General features: G+C 42.8%; 2 protein-coding genes across 2 annotated transcripts; one reads left to right on the forward strand and one right to left on the reverse strand.

The window, feature by feature from the left end:
- The first annotated feature begins 823 nt into the window (after nt 1–823).
- Nucleotides 824–7,111, forward strand: LOC124407531 (high-affinity choline transporter 1). Its single transcript, XM_046883765.1, has 7 exons — nt 824–949; nt 1,963–2,302; nt 2,459–2,832; nt 2,929–3,233; nt 4,633–4,912; nt 5,497–5,714; nt 5,848–7,111. Exons 3-7 carry the CDS (start codon nt 2,559–2,561, stop codon nt 6,529–6,531), a joined length of 1,761 nt encoding a protein of 586 aa, XP_046739721.1. The 5' UTR covers nt 824–949; nt 1,963–2,302; nt 2,459–2,558; the 3' UTR covers nt 6,532–7,111.
- A 2,368-nt stretch (nt 7,112–9,479) lies between these two features.
- On the reverse strand, nt 9,480–15,358 carry LOC124407536 (pro-resilin-like). Its single transcript, XM_046883771.1, has 3 exons — nt 15,177–15,358; nt 10,607–11,606; nt 9,480–10,417 (listed from the first exon to the last, which is right to left on the reverse strand). The coding sequence occupies exons 1-3, from the start codon at nt 15,253–15,255 to the stop codon at nt 10,093–10,095; spliced, it is 1,404 nt and encodes a 467-aa protein (XP_046739727.1). The 5' UTR covers nt 15,256–15,358; the 3' UTR covers nt 9,480–10,092.
- Nucleotides 15,359–17,693: the final 2,335 nt, after the last annotated feature.

A 17,693-nucleotide genomic window follows, 5' to 3' on the forward strand; every position in this document is an offset into this window, starting at 1 on the left:
GAATTGACTGTGTATTCTGTTCGGAATGTTCCAAAAAGTAATGGCGAGTTACTGGTAAATTTCAGCATTGTTAATCAACCTTTTTCATTTACGACTCCAGACATCGCCACCGTTTTGACGGATTGCACCTCAACCGTAAAATCTATTCGCCAGAGTATAAAATTGGAAAATGAAGTCACCGTTGGTGAACGGCGTCGCCGCCATACCAGAATCTGAACCAGCGTGAGAAGCGATTACCAAGTGACGAAATCATAAATAATTCACGTTTGGGCTACGAACACATCGATATATTTCGTTTAGTTATTAAGAAGAAATTTTTAGAAATGATAGATAGAGAAGTGCTGCAATAAAAATGGCAATAAATTGACGAACTATGCGATTCTAGGTAAAATATGCCGCCATATTGGAGTCGTGGGAAATTCTGAAAGCTGCCTCCTTGGCTGAGGATCACAGACCTAGGGATTCTGCTCATTTTCATCACCATCATCGCGGAGGGCTGCTTCCAGTGCGCAGACTCGAGATTCGCCAGTCCACGCCCCGCACCCCCTTCATTGCGAGGTAGGGGAAGGTACCCCCGTGACGTCACGGGGGTTGAATCAATATCTCGTTCCATCCGTCCGCCCGACGAAGCTAGCTGCGAGCTGGGAGCTATCAGTGCGGGGAGGCCGCCGCGACGCTAGAGACGCCGACCCTACCGACGCTCCGTCTCTCCGCCGCCCGGGTACGTCGACGATTTCGCGGAAATCCGGCGCCGAATTTGAGTGATGAAGCAGAAAAAAAAACAATGAAGAGTAAAAATAAATTAATAAAAATAAAGTAAATTTTTGTTCCTCTCAGTTATTTCGGTTATATATTAAATGAAATAAATAAAAAGGGAATTATACGTTACCTTGTGTCAAAGTACAGTGACAATTGACTGTGTTTCTCGCCATAGTTCAAGAATCGTAATGTAAGTAAATTTTTTCTCAACTTTCAAATTTTACGGAAAGTTTTTTTTTTTTTTTTTTATCGTATTTTTATCAATACGTATTTTATTGTAATCATTTTTTGTGTCTATTTTTATCCAGTCCACATATGTATAGAGAATAGAATGTGAGTCATTTGATTGACAGCGACGGATATTTAATTTTGTTAAAGTGAAATTATCGCAGGCGCCATTCACCGTTTTCAATTTTTAATTTTGACGTTCACGCAGCTTTCGCTGATTCAAGAAAATATAGCAACGATTCCCGACGGCAAACCGTCTCGGGATATTTTAAATATAGCCATGGGCTGACCACGTTGTTTGTTTGTTGGTCCATTTTTCATTAGCTACTGTTTTTGGATTCAAACGTTTAAATAATTCATTAATCAATTTTATTGGTATTTAACGGAATGTTTCACGTGGTTGTCGGGTTATCTACACATAGCCTGAAGGATTTAAATACGAAGTATTTTGACATTCGGCAAACCAAGTTGTGGTATAAAAAAATTATTCATGTGGAAATATCCTCATGAGGCAGTGATTACCAATTTGATATGTGTAGTGGTAATATAATTGTAGTTTACCAGAATGAAACCACCAATTTCAACCAATTGGTTATTTTTTATAATCGAAATAACAAGTTAGTGGATAAATAAAGTTTTTTGGCATTTCAGTGTGACATTGAAAAGTTGAAATCACAGATCGTACTTGAAATTTCATATCACTAATAATCCTAATTCTACACTAGCGGTGTTAACTAGTTACTCAAGTAGGTCGACCACGAGGTTATTAGTCAGATTTTTGGACTTGCAGAAATCAGTTTATGACATCATTCAAATGTAATCGAAAATTGTGCATACAATTGCAAGGCTTGTTAGAATACGCCCGTTTAGATTGCCCGTTGAAGTCGAGAAAACAGAATTTGTCGAGATAGTTTCACGGTACACCCAACGATTACCATGGAATTAGAAACTTATTTTCATATTTCCTGATTCCAGAGGTACAATCTGAGGTCACGTAAAAATCTACGGGCATAGTTTTGGTCTCTCTGATTATCGATATTGGTAAGAGAGTGAGAAGTAAGAGAAGTAAGTTTGGGAGGAATCGATGGCCATCAGTGCCCATGGGCGGCCTCGCGTTTAGAACAAGGAACAGCCCCTCCCAGAAGACCTCGCTCAGGTGGGGCGACTGCTGCCCTCCGAACCCGAACCCCTCGTCGACGGCAGCATCCTCGTTGGCATCGGTCATACCCAAGAGCCGTCACCTGGCCATGCCACCTGTACCTGTGTGAGGCTGCCCTCCGCTGCTGCGCGACTGTACACCCAGAGGTGCTCAGAGGTGCGTTTCACAATCGAAGGTCACGTCGCGAGTCAAGACCTTAGGATTCAACATGGCGGATAATTGCACGTTCCTTGCGTGGCCATGTTGAATTCGGTTTGGTAAACAAGTGGGTGGATTGGTAAATGTAATGACTGAATGTTTGATATTCCGTAGGTTTCCAAACGTTCCCAAAACAGAGAACGCACCGAACCTCTTGGACTTGCATCTTCATCAACTTGACTTGACGCCCGTTGATCTATCATCACCCAACAACATGATCAACATCGCAGGGGTTATTTCCATCGTTTTATTTTACCTTCTAATTTTGGGAGTGGGAATATGGGCGGCCAGGAAAAAAGAGGCTGGAAACGATTCCGAGGAAGAGGTGATGCTGGCCGGACGGTCCATCGGCCTTTTCGTCGGGATCTTCACGATGACGGCCACGTGGGTCGGCGGAGGCTACATCAACGGAACAGCCGAGGCTATCTACACCAAAGGGCTGGTGTGGTGTCAGGCACCATTCGGATACGCCCTAAGTCTCGTTTTCGGTGAGTTTACACATTCCGTAAACAGACGTACGAAATCGGTAGCCTCCGCATCAAGCTGCAAACTCAGTTTTTCTAATTCGAGATTTTTCCTTCCAGGAGGAATATTCTTTGCAAACCCGATGCGGCAGCAGGGTTACATCACTATGCTGGACCCCCTGCAAGATGCATTTGGCGAGAGAATGGGTGGTTTGCTTTTTTTACCAGCACTATGTGGCGAAGTCTTTTGGGCGGCAGGAATTCTCGCTGCTCTCGGGGCCACCCTGGCAGTAATAATCGACATGGACCAGGGGACATCCGTTATTCTGAGTGCATGTATAGCGGTATTCTACACTCTGTTTGGCGGCCTCTACTCCGTCGCCTATACGGACGTGATCCAACTGTTCTGCATTTTTATCGGCCTGGTGAGTAATGTCGTGAACGCATGTTTCGGTGTTTCTATTACGATGTCCTACCGCAAATAGATTAGAAAAATCCGTCGGGAATTAGTGTAACCTTGAGTATCCAATGGGATAGAGGTCGTCCGAACACAAGGAAATGATACCTTTAGAGAGCACTGAACGAAATTTGGATTTGCTTAACAAGATTGTTTTACCTAACGTACATATATCAGAATCAGCCTAATGCGATTATTCCACTACCACATAGTAATATAGATTATGTGCTAGCCGAATACCATACCTAAGATTGAAAGTCTAACAAAATCTACCTTGAGGTCTCTCTGGATAGCTAATATGCAACTGTTAAGCAGGAATTGTCTAATGCAGGTGTTCTACATTGATAAAGTGATAACTATGTGCAATCTTTGTGACGTAAAAGGCTCGCAATTATTCCTCGGTAGACAGCTTGTCAAGTCTCTGGCTTTTTCCGTACATTGAATGTATTAATAATAAGCAGTCACCGTTCACAATGATATAAATTGCTTAACTCCATAGAATGTAAGTCTTCTTTGCTACGACGGTTTCTTTCTATCGATTACGGCTATGCACCTACAAATAGTATTGATGAGCTGAAGTGGGTGGCTCTTTATTCACCCAAAGTGTAGATATTGAATTTAACATGGCGGAGTTCAGCAATATTGCAACGGAGGTTTCGGGTCGATACGAGGGCTCGGTTTCTCCGTGCATTCAAATTACCAAGGTCCGCAGCACGAGATTTCACCCTTTCATTTCCATTTCACGTTTAAATACACACCGCCTTCTACAGGATCACGCGATATACTTGAATGTTGAAAATTACCATGCGTCCCGTAGCCGTAATTTGAAAAATTACTATTTCAGCTGCAACATCCATTTTCAAGAAGATTGCTGTACGTTTCGATAAATCTTGCCCACCGTGCCTGCCTAACAATGAAATATTTTGATTATCGTACGTTGCGCGTAGCTGAATGGGTTGTGCCGAAAGGAAACCTTTTAGGTGGCGCTTTTCAGATTAGTCTTTTCATGGTCGATCTCCTGGGTGCAGTTAGCGTTCCCTTGCCAGGAACATGAAAAGAGCCAACAGTTCGATTGAAGTCAAAGAAAGTTAATCCCTCGGAATAGTTCCATTCACCGGGTCAGAGAGGCGAAGGGGAAGGGTGGGGGTGTTTCTTTCTTGGACAGAGAGATTTCCAAGGGATAAAGAACACGCACCACCTATAGTCAAGTTATCGTATCAGACCCACCTTCAACTTTTTCACCTTGTTCGAACATTTTGCGAATCAATGCTATGGACTTGGTGTTCGATAGATCTGCCAACCCGGTAATGATAATGGTTGCCAAAAGAAGGAAAGGTGTTTACACACTTCTGTCACGTCTGTTCCAGTGGATGTGCATTCCCTTTGCATGGATGAACCCCAAGGTCGAGTCACTTAGCTCGATGGATGTGGATTGGATCGGCGAAGTAAAACCATCGGAATATTGGTACTACATGGACTACGGGCTTCTACTAGTCTTCGGAGGCATACCTTGGCAGGTCTATTTCCAGCGAGTTCTCTCCTCGAAGACCGCTGGCAGGGCTCAAATCCTGAGCTACGTGGCTGCCGTAGGATGCATCCTGATGGCCATTCCTCCAGTTCTCATCGGAGCCATAGCCAAGGCGACGCGTAAGTTGTTTTCTCAGATGTTTGAACTACTCGACAACGGAATGCCCTTCGACAGTCATCGTTGCAAACACACGTATAGCGCACAGCTTGAGAATATACCGCGTAAGGATACCACGGGCATACGGTCCTTTGCGTCGCAATTGTAACGGGATTAAATTAGCTTCGTTGCGGAATTGTCTGGGGCCAGGGGAGGTCGCGAGGGCTCGTGACCCTTCAGCCCATCCCGCGGTATTTTGGGGGCTACTTGACATTTGGCGTGGGTGAGATCCCTGCTGTTGTGGAGGGTGCTGGTATTTACAATGTACGCATGAGCGGGAGGAACGGGAGGGGAGATCGTGCAAGGATAATAGCACCGTGCTCGACTGGGTGGTGAGCGTGGGACTGAGCCATGTGGCTCATCGCGGGGCGGCGGTGATAATGCGCCTTGGGGTGACGGGACATAAATATAAATAGTCGATAGAAGAACGGTGCTGAGCCGTGCCCCGGAACTAATTGGAAGTGCATAAATATTTTTTCGGGTGTAACGAAAAATGCGAAAGTATTATTCGGAAGTTTAATGGAACCGATTTACGATGGTGTTCCAGCGTGGAACGAGACCGGGTACACGGGACCTTATCCGTTGACGGAAACGGAGACAAGTATGATCCTGCCGATGGTTCTCCAATACCTGACACCGGACTTTGTGTCTTTCTTCGGCCTGGGAGCAGTCTCAGCTGCCGTGATGTCATCGGCGGACAGTAGCATTTTATCAGCGAGTTCCATGTTCGCTAGGAACGTCTACAAGCTCATCTTTCGCCAGAGGGTGAGTAGCCGAATGTTAGTCACAATCACAGAAATTTCGAACCATTTTCAAGCCCTCTCTCTCGTACGATCCACACTTCGTTCGCGGAGTCGTATTTCGGTTGGGGTTGGTTAAAGCTGATTTATTCGCGTAGGCTTCAGAGATGGAGATAATCTGGGTGATGAGGACGGGTATCGGTGTTGTCGGGGTCCTTAGCACGGTGATGGCGTTAACGATACCCTCGATATACGGGCTCTGGTCGATGTGTTCCGACCTGGTGTACGTCATCTTGTTCCCTCAGCTGCTGATGGTCGTCCACTTTAAACCGTATTGCAACACCTACGGCAGTCTTGCAGCGTATATAATTGCTTTCATGGTCAGAATCAGTGGTGGCGAGCCTCTGATGGGACTGCCGGCACTCATTCATTATCCAGGTTACGAACCGGAGACCGACACCCAGCTATTTCCCTTCAGGACAATGGCAATGTTGATGTCTTTGGTGACATTAGTGGGTGTTTCGTACGGCACTCAGGTCGCGTTCATGACCGGCAAGCTTGCGCCTGGTTACGATATATTTCGATGCGTGGTCAACATACCCGAGGACGTAGAGCGCGTGGGTCCCGACCCTGCGGAAGGTGAACAAATGGCTGTGCTGGCCGGCGGGTCGGCCAGACTCTACGGCAGCAAAGATGAATCCAACGGCCGAGTGAATCAAGCGCTCGAGCCGGACGACGATATGGAACCAGGTTGTGGCGTGGGCGGAGGTGGCGGGTGCAGCGTTTTGGGTCAGTTGGGACCTCACGTCGATCGCCAGCCGCAATCCAGCACCGCGTTCTAACTCCAGGTTCCATGATCGGATGCTGTGACCAACAATAACTCTGGTGATGCGGTGTTTCTTCGTTTCTCCATTCATTCTTTTTTCGTTTTTTCATTATTGCGTAATTTATCAGGTGTAGTGTGTAGATTCTATACTGCAATTTTGTATAGGATGCTTTCTGGTGCTCTTAAGATGAACGGTTCTCTAAAGCCACTGCGATTCCGTGTATAGTATAGTGATAACACCGCGTGGTTTTTGGCGATAGAGATTCAAGCATAGTGGTCCTGACGACAGTAATCGTGATACGATTCGTACAAAGATCGGCAGAATACGGGGGAATGGTTGCGGAAATTCCGCGCCGCGTTTTGTACGTCTAATCAATGAGTCGAGGTCATCGCCGAGGTCATATTACTTGTGGCCAAGAACAATTATCGTAGTCTCAATTAAGCAATAATTTTGGAGGTAACCCATTACATACATATAACGTACTTGTTAGCTGTTTGCACAGCGGGGAAATGAGAACACCGCATCGCCTATTAGGCCTAGTGATTTTGTTTTTAAATATATTTAGTACCAAATAAATATAAATAAAAAAATAAATATATTATACACAACACATACAAACACACACACACGTACCCAAATATGTATATACATATTACATGTATAGATAAAAATTATATTGAAATCGGCTGAGCTTCAGGGCAGTTCATAGGTTCAAAACTCGATCGTGGATCGCGTTGCGAAGACTCCATTGTAGCCGCTAGTGATCAATGTAACGTTCGAAAGTACTTGCTTGAAATAAATTCTGCCGGTAATAGACAAAAGCAAGGAATTCCCGGCGGGCGTTGGTTGGAGTAGATGACGTGTTATCTAAGATTTACGGTAGACTACTGAACAGTCCACAACGTGCTCCATGCAACGAGCGGTGTACATACATATCATCCTGTCATTTGTAATTACTTGTGTGGACTTTCGAGTTGGGCACCGAATGTGTGTATTGGCATTTATTTCGGAATTATTGCCGAGCATGCTGCGGTGTATGTATTAATATAATATACCGTTCGAAAATATCGATTATAGATCGAAGCTTTTCTACGTAATCGTCGCATGATCGTAGTAATCAAGCTTATATTATACGATAATTGAGACGGAAAATTTTGGGAATCTTTTGACGTGCAACAGTATTAAATTTGAAAGCTATATATAGAATTCGTGTTAATGATCGCGTGTGTGTACAATTCTAGGTTTCAGCTAGGCGTGTAATAGACACAAGGCCCTGAAAGTCAGCTGATCAGTTATGTTTATTATATAGTATATATTGCCATATTATTTGAATGAAATAATGAATAGCCAGTAAGTATAATTATACATATCCATGACAAGACTATACTATAGTATACATATTACCAACCGTACATATCAAGTGCATATCGAAGATAGTTGATATTAGATTATACCTATAATGTAAGTAAATATGAGAGTTTTTATGAAATATGAATGAATATTTAATTTTCGTATTACCTTGTTACAAATGCTATTTTTTAATAAAAACTATTTAATTCCAAGACACGGAAGTATGGGCCGTGCAAGTGCAATAGCATTCAATTGCGGTATGAAAATAATGAATTAATTGTATAGTTGCAGCAGAATGAATATTATATGTATATCCAGCGCATGTTATTTTATGTAGGAATGTTCGTCATGCACGTATATACAATATACATAATAGATACGTATATGTTGAAATTAACTTCACATCGCTGTGTTTTACACTTATGACGAAAAAGTTATGTATAGCGTTGGTTTCGGTAGCGCGCTGCAGTAATAATATATGTATATCTAGGTATATATGTGTATCTCATCATTTTTAATAATAATAAAACTGTGTAACATGACGCGAAACCCCGAACGCACATATTATCATGTGTCACCTACATATCAATTACATCAAATCAATGTAATAAACGGTATATACATATCATATAATAAGTACACAAAAATATATGTATAAACATATCAATATAATGCATTTATGTCGCTGTAAAAGATGAATTAATCCCACTCGAAAGCAGGTTTTTTAAAGTTTATTGAGGGGATTGAAATTTTGGTGAAAAACTAGCACATAATATGTAATATACGTAAACGTATAGGTATTACCCATCCACGTGATCCGTTCGTTCGTACGGCACTGAGTCGAGTTATAAGCCGCTATATAGATTGAAATGAAGCTTTGCAGGCTTTCGAACATCGTATCGACAATTTTCAAAACGACTATTTTGAAAATTCATGTATTGTATTCTCAGAAAAGCGTCCTATATATCAAATGAATCCTGTAAAAACCTAATACCAAAAGTATATTACACATGTATACATATATATATAATATCGAAGTGTTACTTAATAATGTACTACTCGTAATATAGTTATACGACAGAAAAAAAACACGTAATAAATAAACACGTAAACAAGATGTTGATTGTAAATGTTAAAAATAAACGGTGTATAAAAAAAGTGCTCGTCCTTTAATTTTATTCCTCACGTAGATTTCTTTCCGTGTGTTTACTCTTATTTCTTTTATTATTCATTACCCACATTTTGATCAGTACCGTGACCGCTATTCTTACCTGCGTTCACGGTTGGTATGAAATTACGTCACATTGCTCATAGACAATCTTGGTTTGAAGGAATTTAGTGTGTGCTCATTACGCGAGCCGAGTAACGAAGTCAATTTTATTGCTCTACTTCGTCGATCCTCAATTCCAGGAAGTCATTTCACTGCAATACTTTCAAAAAGTTTTTACTTCCAATTTTTCGCCAGGAGGATGAAAAGTTTCCACCAGCTAAAGGTGCAGTGTAACGTGACTTACGGCTTGGTAGTTTTTAACTTGTGAAGTAGCGTTAGTCTTACAATTAGTTTCGATGCAAAGTGGGGCAGGGTAAGATACACAAAATGTAATCTAAGTAAAATTCTTCACAGCAGACCAGCTTTATTGATAGGAAAAAAACGTTTTCACAAAAATAATAAATAGATCATATTCAGTGCAAAACAATTATTTGTCTATCAGCTGGATCAGATAATTGTTCTATCCTTTTTTTTTTTTTTTTTTTTTGTCATGTATAAAAATATAAAAATGTACATATCTTTTTCTTACTGTGGAAGCTAAATAGTTTAGTATCTATAATTAATTCAGCTCAGTTAGTGAAATGGGGATCGAAGCGCGGGTTTCTCCTGATGGACTTCATTCATCATCGTCGGGATCCAAGCTATAAGAGAGGAAACATAACAGGGAAAGAGCTGAAGAGAGGGTCACAGAGAGGGAGAAAGAAATCAAGAATATTAATTTAACATTATAGCGCAGGGTTCGAACAAAATACTCAACCTCTCTGTACATGATTTTTGAACAATCCGGCATCGATGTTAGAGTAGAAAATAATTGGGATCTGTAGTTTTGAGTGTCATGGTTAGAATTGATGCCTGCAGATTCAACAACTTATTTCCTGTTAGAGAAAAGCAACGATTGAAGCAAGTTCATCGGTGATTACCCGCTTGTTGATGGGTTAATAGATCTTATCGTTAGCTTAGTATTGGTAGCCGCCGTTGCTGGCGTAGCTTTGTCCACCGCTGCTACCACCGGAGCTGTAACCGCCTCCACTGCCGCCGGAACTGTATCCACCACCTCCTCCAGAGCTGTATCCACCAGCGCCGCCGGAACTGTAGCCGCCACCGAAGCCGCCGGAACTGTATCCACCACTGGAGCCGCCGGAACTGTATCCACCGCTGGATCCACCGGAGCTGTATCCACCACCGCCGCCTGAGCTGTAACCACCGCTGCTTGAAGAGGGTGCGCCATAGCTGGAGGATGGTCGGCTGCCACCGCCGCCGCTGGAGTGTCCACTACTGAAGCTGTAGGAATAGATTTCGTGATAAGACAATGCCCTACGTGTCATCGTAGTTGGAGATTGTAGTTTTGATGAATTGGATTGACTTTGAGGAAGAAGGAGGTTGCAGTAGTGAAAGCGTGGAAACGTTTCTTCACTGATTCGGGTTTGCTTTTTTACTCTGGTGTTTTTCGGACATAAAACTTTGGCTTACCCGCCGCTGAAGCTGCTGCTGCCTCCTGATGACGGGGCTCCATAGCTACTTGATGGTGGTCCGTAGCTGCTTGAGGGTTTGGAAGGCGCACCGTAGCTTGACGAGGGAGCTCCGTAGCTCGACGAAGGTCTTCCGCCACCGGAAGATGGCGCTCCGTAGCTACTTGAAGGTGCGCTGCCACCGAATCCACCGCCTCCTGAAGACGGGGCTCCATAGCTACTCGATGGTGCTCCGTAGCTGCTTGACGGTGCGCTGCCTCCGAAACCTCCACTGCTGCTTCCACTGCTGAATCCGCCACCACCTCCTGAAGACGGGGCTCCGTAGCTGCTTGACGGTCTGCTGCTTCCACCGGATGATGGCGCTCCGTAGCTGCTGGACGGCGCGCTACCTCCAAATCCACTACTGAAGCTTCCACCTCCAGAAGACGGTGCTCCGTAGCTGCTGGACGGTGCTCCGTAGCTGCTGGAAGGTGCGCTGCTGCCGCCGAATCCACCTGAGAAACCTCCACTGCTGCTTCCACCGCTGAATCCGCCACCACCTCCTGAAGACGGGGCTCCGTAGCTGCTAGATGGTGCACTGTAGCTGCTGGACGGTGCTCCGTAGCTGCTGGAAGGTGCGCTGCTGCCGCCGAATCCACCTGAGAAACCTCCACTGCTGCTTCCACCGCTGAATCCGCCACCACCTCCTGAAGACGGGGCTCCGTAGCTGCTTGACGGTCTGCTGCTTCCACCGGATGATGGAGCTCCGTAGCTGCTAGACGGTGCACCGTAGCTGCTGGACGGTCTGCTGCTTCCACCGGATGATGGAGCTCCGTAGCTGCTGGACGGTGCGCTGCCTCCAAATCCACCGCCGAAGCTGCCACCGAAGCTTCCGCCTCCGGAAGATGGGGCACCGTAGCTGCTGGATGGAGCACTACCACCGAATCCACCACCACCACCTCCGCCGATGTTGGGAGTTCCGTAGCTCGTTGATGGTGGCAAGTAGCTGCCAGTCAGCGGCGCTGTTGAAGAATGAGTCAGTTAATGAACTTGTCCTCACGGTCAATGTGGGATGATTATACAAAGTTACTCGTGATGTTTGACGAATGGTCAAAAGATACGATATCTCTTGGATTTCGTTTAGATAAACTGGATGTTCCGTTGTATCAACGTTGAATTCGTGAGAGGAATGATAACGATAATTTTCTTATTTGACGCTTTGTGTGATATAACAGGAGTTCAAAGAATAATGGATACAGTAATAATTTTTCTCAAACGTGTCCTTATACTGAACTAAAACTTTCCATCTACGAACTAATCTTTACAGTGGATCAACAGTATCTGTGCACATGCTTGTGAATTTTCTGTAGATACTTTGATTCCATTTTACGATTACGACGGTCTTCTTAATGTCTCATGATGTTCGCATGGGAGATGAAAAATCTTAGATCAGCATTGTACGTCATATCACAAGAAGATGTGTTTCACCATTCAGCTACATCAAACCCACTAGCCCAAGTAAACTCGAAATATTTGTGCAACTAAGCACCCAGTATAATAGATATTGCTAGTAATAATGGATTAGCTAGATGAAAATCAATCTCGAATTCGATTTCGATTGAGGACTCGAATTACTGCTTTGGTACCCTAATATACCTTGAATGAGCGATAGGTATACATCGAATACGAATTTCATAATTGAAAGTTAGCTGTACGAGATCGAAAGTACCTAAACGACAATTTAGATACGGTAGTTTGTAGCTTTCTTGTAGAATGTAATCTAACCGGTAAAAGAAGTATCGATAAAATTTTACAGTTTTGTCCGAATTCCACTATCCTGAATAGCTCATAAAAAAACTTCAAATAACCACTAATATTTCCGGAATCGTAAAAGGTAGCATTTGGGCCTGTGCAGGCTCAAACGGATTCTTAAATGAATAATAAAGTTATCAACTTTCAAGATCGTTAACACTAAACTGCTAATTGCCAATACATATAGTGAGCATAGATGATTATCTCGTTTCTACAAAACTTTTGGAGCGTACAAGACGGTGCTATTTTTAGAGCTACGATTGCGGAAGGTCCGGATACTACTTATTATACTCAACGTTCCTCTTTACGCGGTTATGCCGCGGGCCGTCGCACGTGAGCAATTTGAAAAGAGAGAAAAATACGAACTGTGGAAGGCATAGTGCAGCTGTGTCTGTAATGCACAACCTGTCGCAACTCGGAAGTGGAGAGCACCAAATGAAATCGAATTTTGCTCGACGTTGCAGTTTCACCACGAGAGATTGATTAAACTGAAATGCTAAAATGGTTGAAGATTGCCTGACCCTAACCCGTGAATACGGAACGTGACTAGCCGAGTCATGGAGAGTGTCTGGTGCAGGAGTATGACGACCGCGAATTAACGAGGGCGAAAGTGCTCCGAGGTCGTAAAGTGTCATGGCGAGATCATGCTGGGATTGTAGGCCCAAATCTTATGAAAGATACCAAAAATTCACGTCAGTCATAAACGTCTCTTTTAATTTTGGACTTTGGAAATTTTACTTTTGTAGCTAACAGTCTGGAATTCCCACAAGTAACGCTTCACACCGAAATATTAATCCCAGCACTGTCGTGCAGGTCTCGAGTCGAGCATGATATGAGAACTTTAGTTTTCCCATAATGATACTGTTCACGTGGCAATTAAATGCATCGTTTCTCCAGGTTCCATTACGACTTCCGCCATTGTTTGCTAATGAAAACGCGACAGTTCCTTGTTTGGAAAGAGACCTTGCCCAAAAGGAGGCTGTCTGTAATATGTGGAATAAATCTAGTCTAGTGCTCCACATGCGCTTTGCTATTGTTCGAAATGGTGAGAATGAAGGTTACCACGGAGTTCATAGTAAAATCACTCATCAAAGGTTTGTAGTTTACATGTACCGTACAAAAGACCTCTGTTTCCCGTCGCATTCACATGTTAAGTGACGGAATAATCAAGAATTATTTGAGAAAGTATAAAACGGAAGAAGCAGTTTGTGTTTATGGAACTAGAAGCTGAGGAGAGGCTCGTAGAATTTATGCCAAAGTCGATAGCTGGGTAAGCACAAGTAGTGGGATTTAGCAAGCTAATTGTATGAAATCTTGCGGAATAGAATCATCCCACAAAGGGATTTCAGCGGAGTCGGCAATTTCACAATAACTCCTGAAACTGACTATGAGGCTGACAGTAATTTGTTGTAGAAGAAAGGCTGTGGGAAGCGGATTGATGAACTTTTCGAAAATGTGAATTCTAGCTGAATCGGTATATATAGTAGTACAAGCAACGGATTACAACTTGCTTCGGAAGTAGATCGATATCGGTGCAAAAGAAAACCGAGACAACGTCACGGGGATGTCACGAGGGGCAATAGATGGACGGAGCGAAGCGCAGTGAAAGTGTGGGAGTCGCAACGGAGTCTGTACAGTTTGTTCAGAGGCGCAATTCTGCCGTTGTCGTTTCCGCGATTATCCCAGTCTCTCCAATTCCTCTCTAGCCTTCGCTCGACTCGAACTTTTATGCGTTATTCCCCCACTTTTACTGAAAGATCTCGACACCGGATGTGCGGAAACGTGCGCGATCACGGAATCTGTGTTTCACCTTTGTGGAGAAATTCACATTCGGAGTATAGTCACGTTGATGTGATTTTTGTACCTCTTGTATACTGATTCGTTAAATTAAAAAAATTATACTTATAGTTGCGACGATTCGAAGAGTGAATTGAAGCGCTGATTGAAATTGACGTTATTGGTATAATTCTCTGTTTCCTGACACGAAGGAATGTATTCACCGGTCTTTCGGCTAATTTTTACCGTAGTTAACACCCATGAGGTCTGTACTAATGTCTTCTGCAGCAGCAGATGCATAATAAATTCCTATTCAGATATATAGCGTATCGTAATAACTAACTTCAGGATTTTTAATGTTCAATGGTAATTATTATGTACCCGAGTCATGTTTTTGTTCTGTAATGGTTGCTCGAGGGGTATATGATTAATTGGTCCTTATATCGGCGCTACGTGTACCTATACTTACACAAACATGGTCAGTCTCATTATGTACGACATTGTAACGACTTTTTACGAATATACGTATATATGGTACCGGTTTTTAATATTTTTGTAATAAAACGAGTTCCAAATTTAGTCACAGTGTGCAGTAAGCAAACAGAATGTGGAATTCGTGGGGGTTTGCTTATTCGTGGTTTACCTACTTGCCTTATTCCACTGCGGATGGGGCATAAGTCAGTTTTAAAAACCGCGTAACACGCGACTACACGGGTGATTATCGAGTATGCATGATAGCGAAAGTGAGGAAGAATAACGTATATTAGCTGTTCAAGGTCTCAGAAAGTCTATCGTGATTACTATCTATTCACAGTAATTTTGTTCTTAACGAGTTAAGCAATCACCGTATGGTCGTATAAATTTTTCCTCAAGAAATTGTGATTCAACGCTACCAAAAATCTCAAATTCTCTCATTATTGCAGTCGTGATGAGAAAAGAATTTTACACGAAATCTGTCTATGACTGCAATTTCTCGGCATCTGATTAAAGTAACTAATCCTTACCCTCGGCGTGACTGGAAGGTAGAAGTGCGGTGGCCACTAGAGCAGCAGCCAAAAGAGCCCACATCTTAGCAGGCCTCATGCTTTAAACTTTTGGACGCGTCGATTACAAAATCTGACCGAATCACTTTTCTGTATAAAAACTCAGTATTATCCTCCACGTGTTTTCGAAGCTGCGTTTAGTTTGCTCTAACATGCTTCAAAGAGTTCGTATCTGGCTTTTATAGTTGGCTGTCTTTCGGAGAAAGTCTTCGGCGCTACAAGAGGATGCCACCTCCGAGAGTGGGGCGAGGACGCGGGGCGTCGAGGTGTTTGGACGCCAGAATACCGGGGAAAGATGCGCTCCTTACGCTCGAATCATGCCGCGTTCAATATTCCACACTCTGGTTACGCTGTAGAGACGATTGAGTCGAGTCTTCTTTCCTGGTCTTCAGGGCAAAAGGTTTATCCATCGAAGTGGCCGAAATCCCTGACAAATTTCGTCCAAGGGTGTTAAAACACAGTCAACGAAACGATAAAAGAGCGTAGCATCGGTGCTGATCAAACTTCAACCAGACTGAGAAAAATTTCTTTTGTTATAATTACAAATAAAATTTTAGGAAAATGTGTATCGGTTCGAAATCGGTTCAAGTAATTCTGGAACAACTAGTAACTACTTGGTGTGATTCTAGTTGTGAATATCACAATTTCTAATTATTGCAACATCAAATCTCTTTTTTCATAAATTGATCGGTTTGATAACATCGATTTGTCGTTGCACCAATATAAGATTATCGCAACAGTTTGAGCTATATTTCTCAGTGTGGTAAGCAATGGAAATATAGTTAGTCTGCTAACGGCGGGGCCGGTCGATACATCGACCAGTCGTCAGGTTGAGGACTCCACATAATAAATTCATTGAACTTATTTATAAATTTCAGGTCTAAGAAAAGGTCGATTTGGACTGATATTTCCCCGCCATTAAAAGGTTAAGGACTGTTTGGCGGTTACATAAGTGCAAATCTTTCTCGGTAAAGATGTTGCTTCTGTATACTTTCAGTAGATTCGAAGTTTATACTCAGTCCGATGAATTTGAGGGGGATGTGAACAGACGCATCGTAGACTTTTTATCAATTCGTCGTTGCAAGTTACTCGTTTGCTTGAACTTGACGGACAGTAGAAATTCGTGGAGACGGTGCTTTCCGGTATTTCGTGACACCAAGAAGGTATTAAAGAACATGAAACGAGTAAAAATAGGAGAAAAAAAATTCAACTGTCGCACCGGTCACGCCAATTTGCCAGGTATAATTTGCTACCCGGCGTTATTAAGGCGAACAGCTAGGAACTGAAATAAGAGAAATACGTGATTTGCATTCGGTACGAGGTTAGCGTATGTGTCAGCTGCGGAATGAAATTTTAAGATTGTTTTACGAAAGGGAAATTCTGGCGTACGGACACCGGAACTAAGTGTCGGCTGTCTTCAGCCGTGACACTGCCGAGACCGAAAGAAAGGGAATGTGTCTTTTTCACCATTCTACTCGTTATTTCCACATTTTTCGCACTCCGTTATGCTGTTATTCAATATTATACGCTCTTCACTCTCTAATGGCAGTACAGACTGCTCGTTCTACTGCAGCGATGTGTCCATAATGCCACAGAACTGTTGTCTCAGAACCGCAGAGGTCAGCCATTCCCAATTATCAAAGCGGTTTGGCATTTTAATCAAGATTTTCATAGACCAGAGGCAATCCGATGAGGAATGAAACACAGGCGTACGTGTCCCTCAACGCTCGTCACGAAGTAACGAGAAATTATAGAGCCTTGCTCATCCATGGTGATTCCAGATTCATTACCGTCTAGGATATACAGTAGATCGTGATCGGTTTGCTAACGGTCGAAATTTGTTTTACAGTCTCCCATTCCAATTCGTACGCAAATGAAAAGTAAAATTTAAGTTTGCACTTGGTAACGCTTGCGTAACGGCCTCATGTATTCATTGCAATATGTATGCGCGTCGTGTCCTCGACCTAGAGAACAAACCATCACACATTTCACTGCAGCTTCGATCTAATTTTAACCATCACGAAATAACGTGTCTAAATTTTTTCTCTCCTATTTTACTTTAGCATAATATTCGAAGACCGTAAGAGAATATCAAAAAAATGTGTAAAATTATTGTTTAGTATCTGTGATTATCATGCAAATGTGTAATAATTAAGACGGAATTTTCACTTCCAACTTTCAACGAATAATAATTTGTTATCCAACGCTTGCGGTTATGGAACATTTCGAACGAATAATTATTACATCTACAACTTCAAGATTACATCTGATTATAAAAAATTCCGATATCATCTTGTCGGTCGTTTAGCAGCCGTAGAATACGAGGAGAATCTTTTTCTTATCTTGATCAAGTTAACAACCTGGTTTTGTCGGTTCCTTGAGTATCTAAAGTGAACGCTACAGATAAAATAAAAAAACGAACTCGCTGCTCTGAAGAATTCACGAATCATTCAACGAATTTGTACGTGCGCGTGTATT

Source organism: Diprion similis, chromosome 6 (genome assembly GCF_021155765.1).
Source record: "Diprion similis isolate iyDipSimi1 chromosome 6, iyDipSimi1.1, whole genome shotgun sequence".
NCBI lineage: Eukaryota > Metazoa > Arthropoda > Insecta > Hymenoptera > Diprionidae > Diprion > Diprion similis.

Coding starts and splice junctions, on each gene's coding strand:
- LOC124407531 (XM_046883765.1), top strand. CDS start 2,559: ATGATCAACATCGCAGGGGTTATTTCCATCGTTTTATTTTACCTTCTA. Junction 2,833..2,928: donor CGCCCTAAGTCTCGTTTTCG/GTGAGTTTACAC, acceptor TTTTCCTTCCAG/GAGGAATATTCTTTGCAAAC. Junction 4,913..5,496: donor AGCCATAGCCAAGGCGACGC/GTAAGTTGTTTT, acceptor ATGGTGTTCCAG/CGTGGAACGAGACCGGGTAC.
- LOC124407536 (XM_046883771.1), bottom strand. CDS start 15,255: ATGAGGCCTGCTAAGATGTGGGCTCTTTTGGCTGCTGCTCTAGTGGCC. Junction 11,607..15,176: donor ACCTTCCAGTCACGCCGAGG/GTAAGGATTAGT, acceptor ATTCTTCAACAG/CGCCGCTGACTGGCAGCTAC. Junction 10,418..10,606: donor AGCAGCAGCTTCAGCGGCGG/GTAAGCCAAAGT, acceptor CTATTCCTACAG/CTTCAGTAGTGGACACTCCA.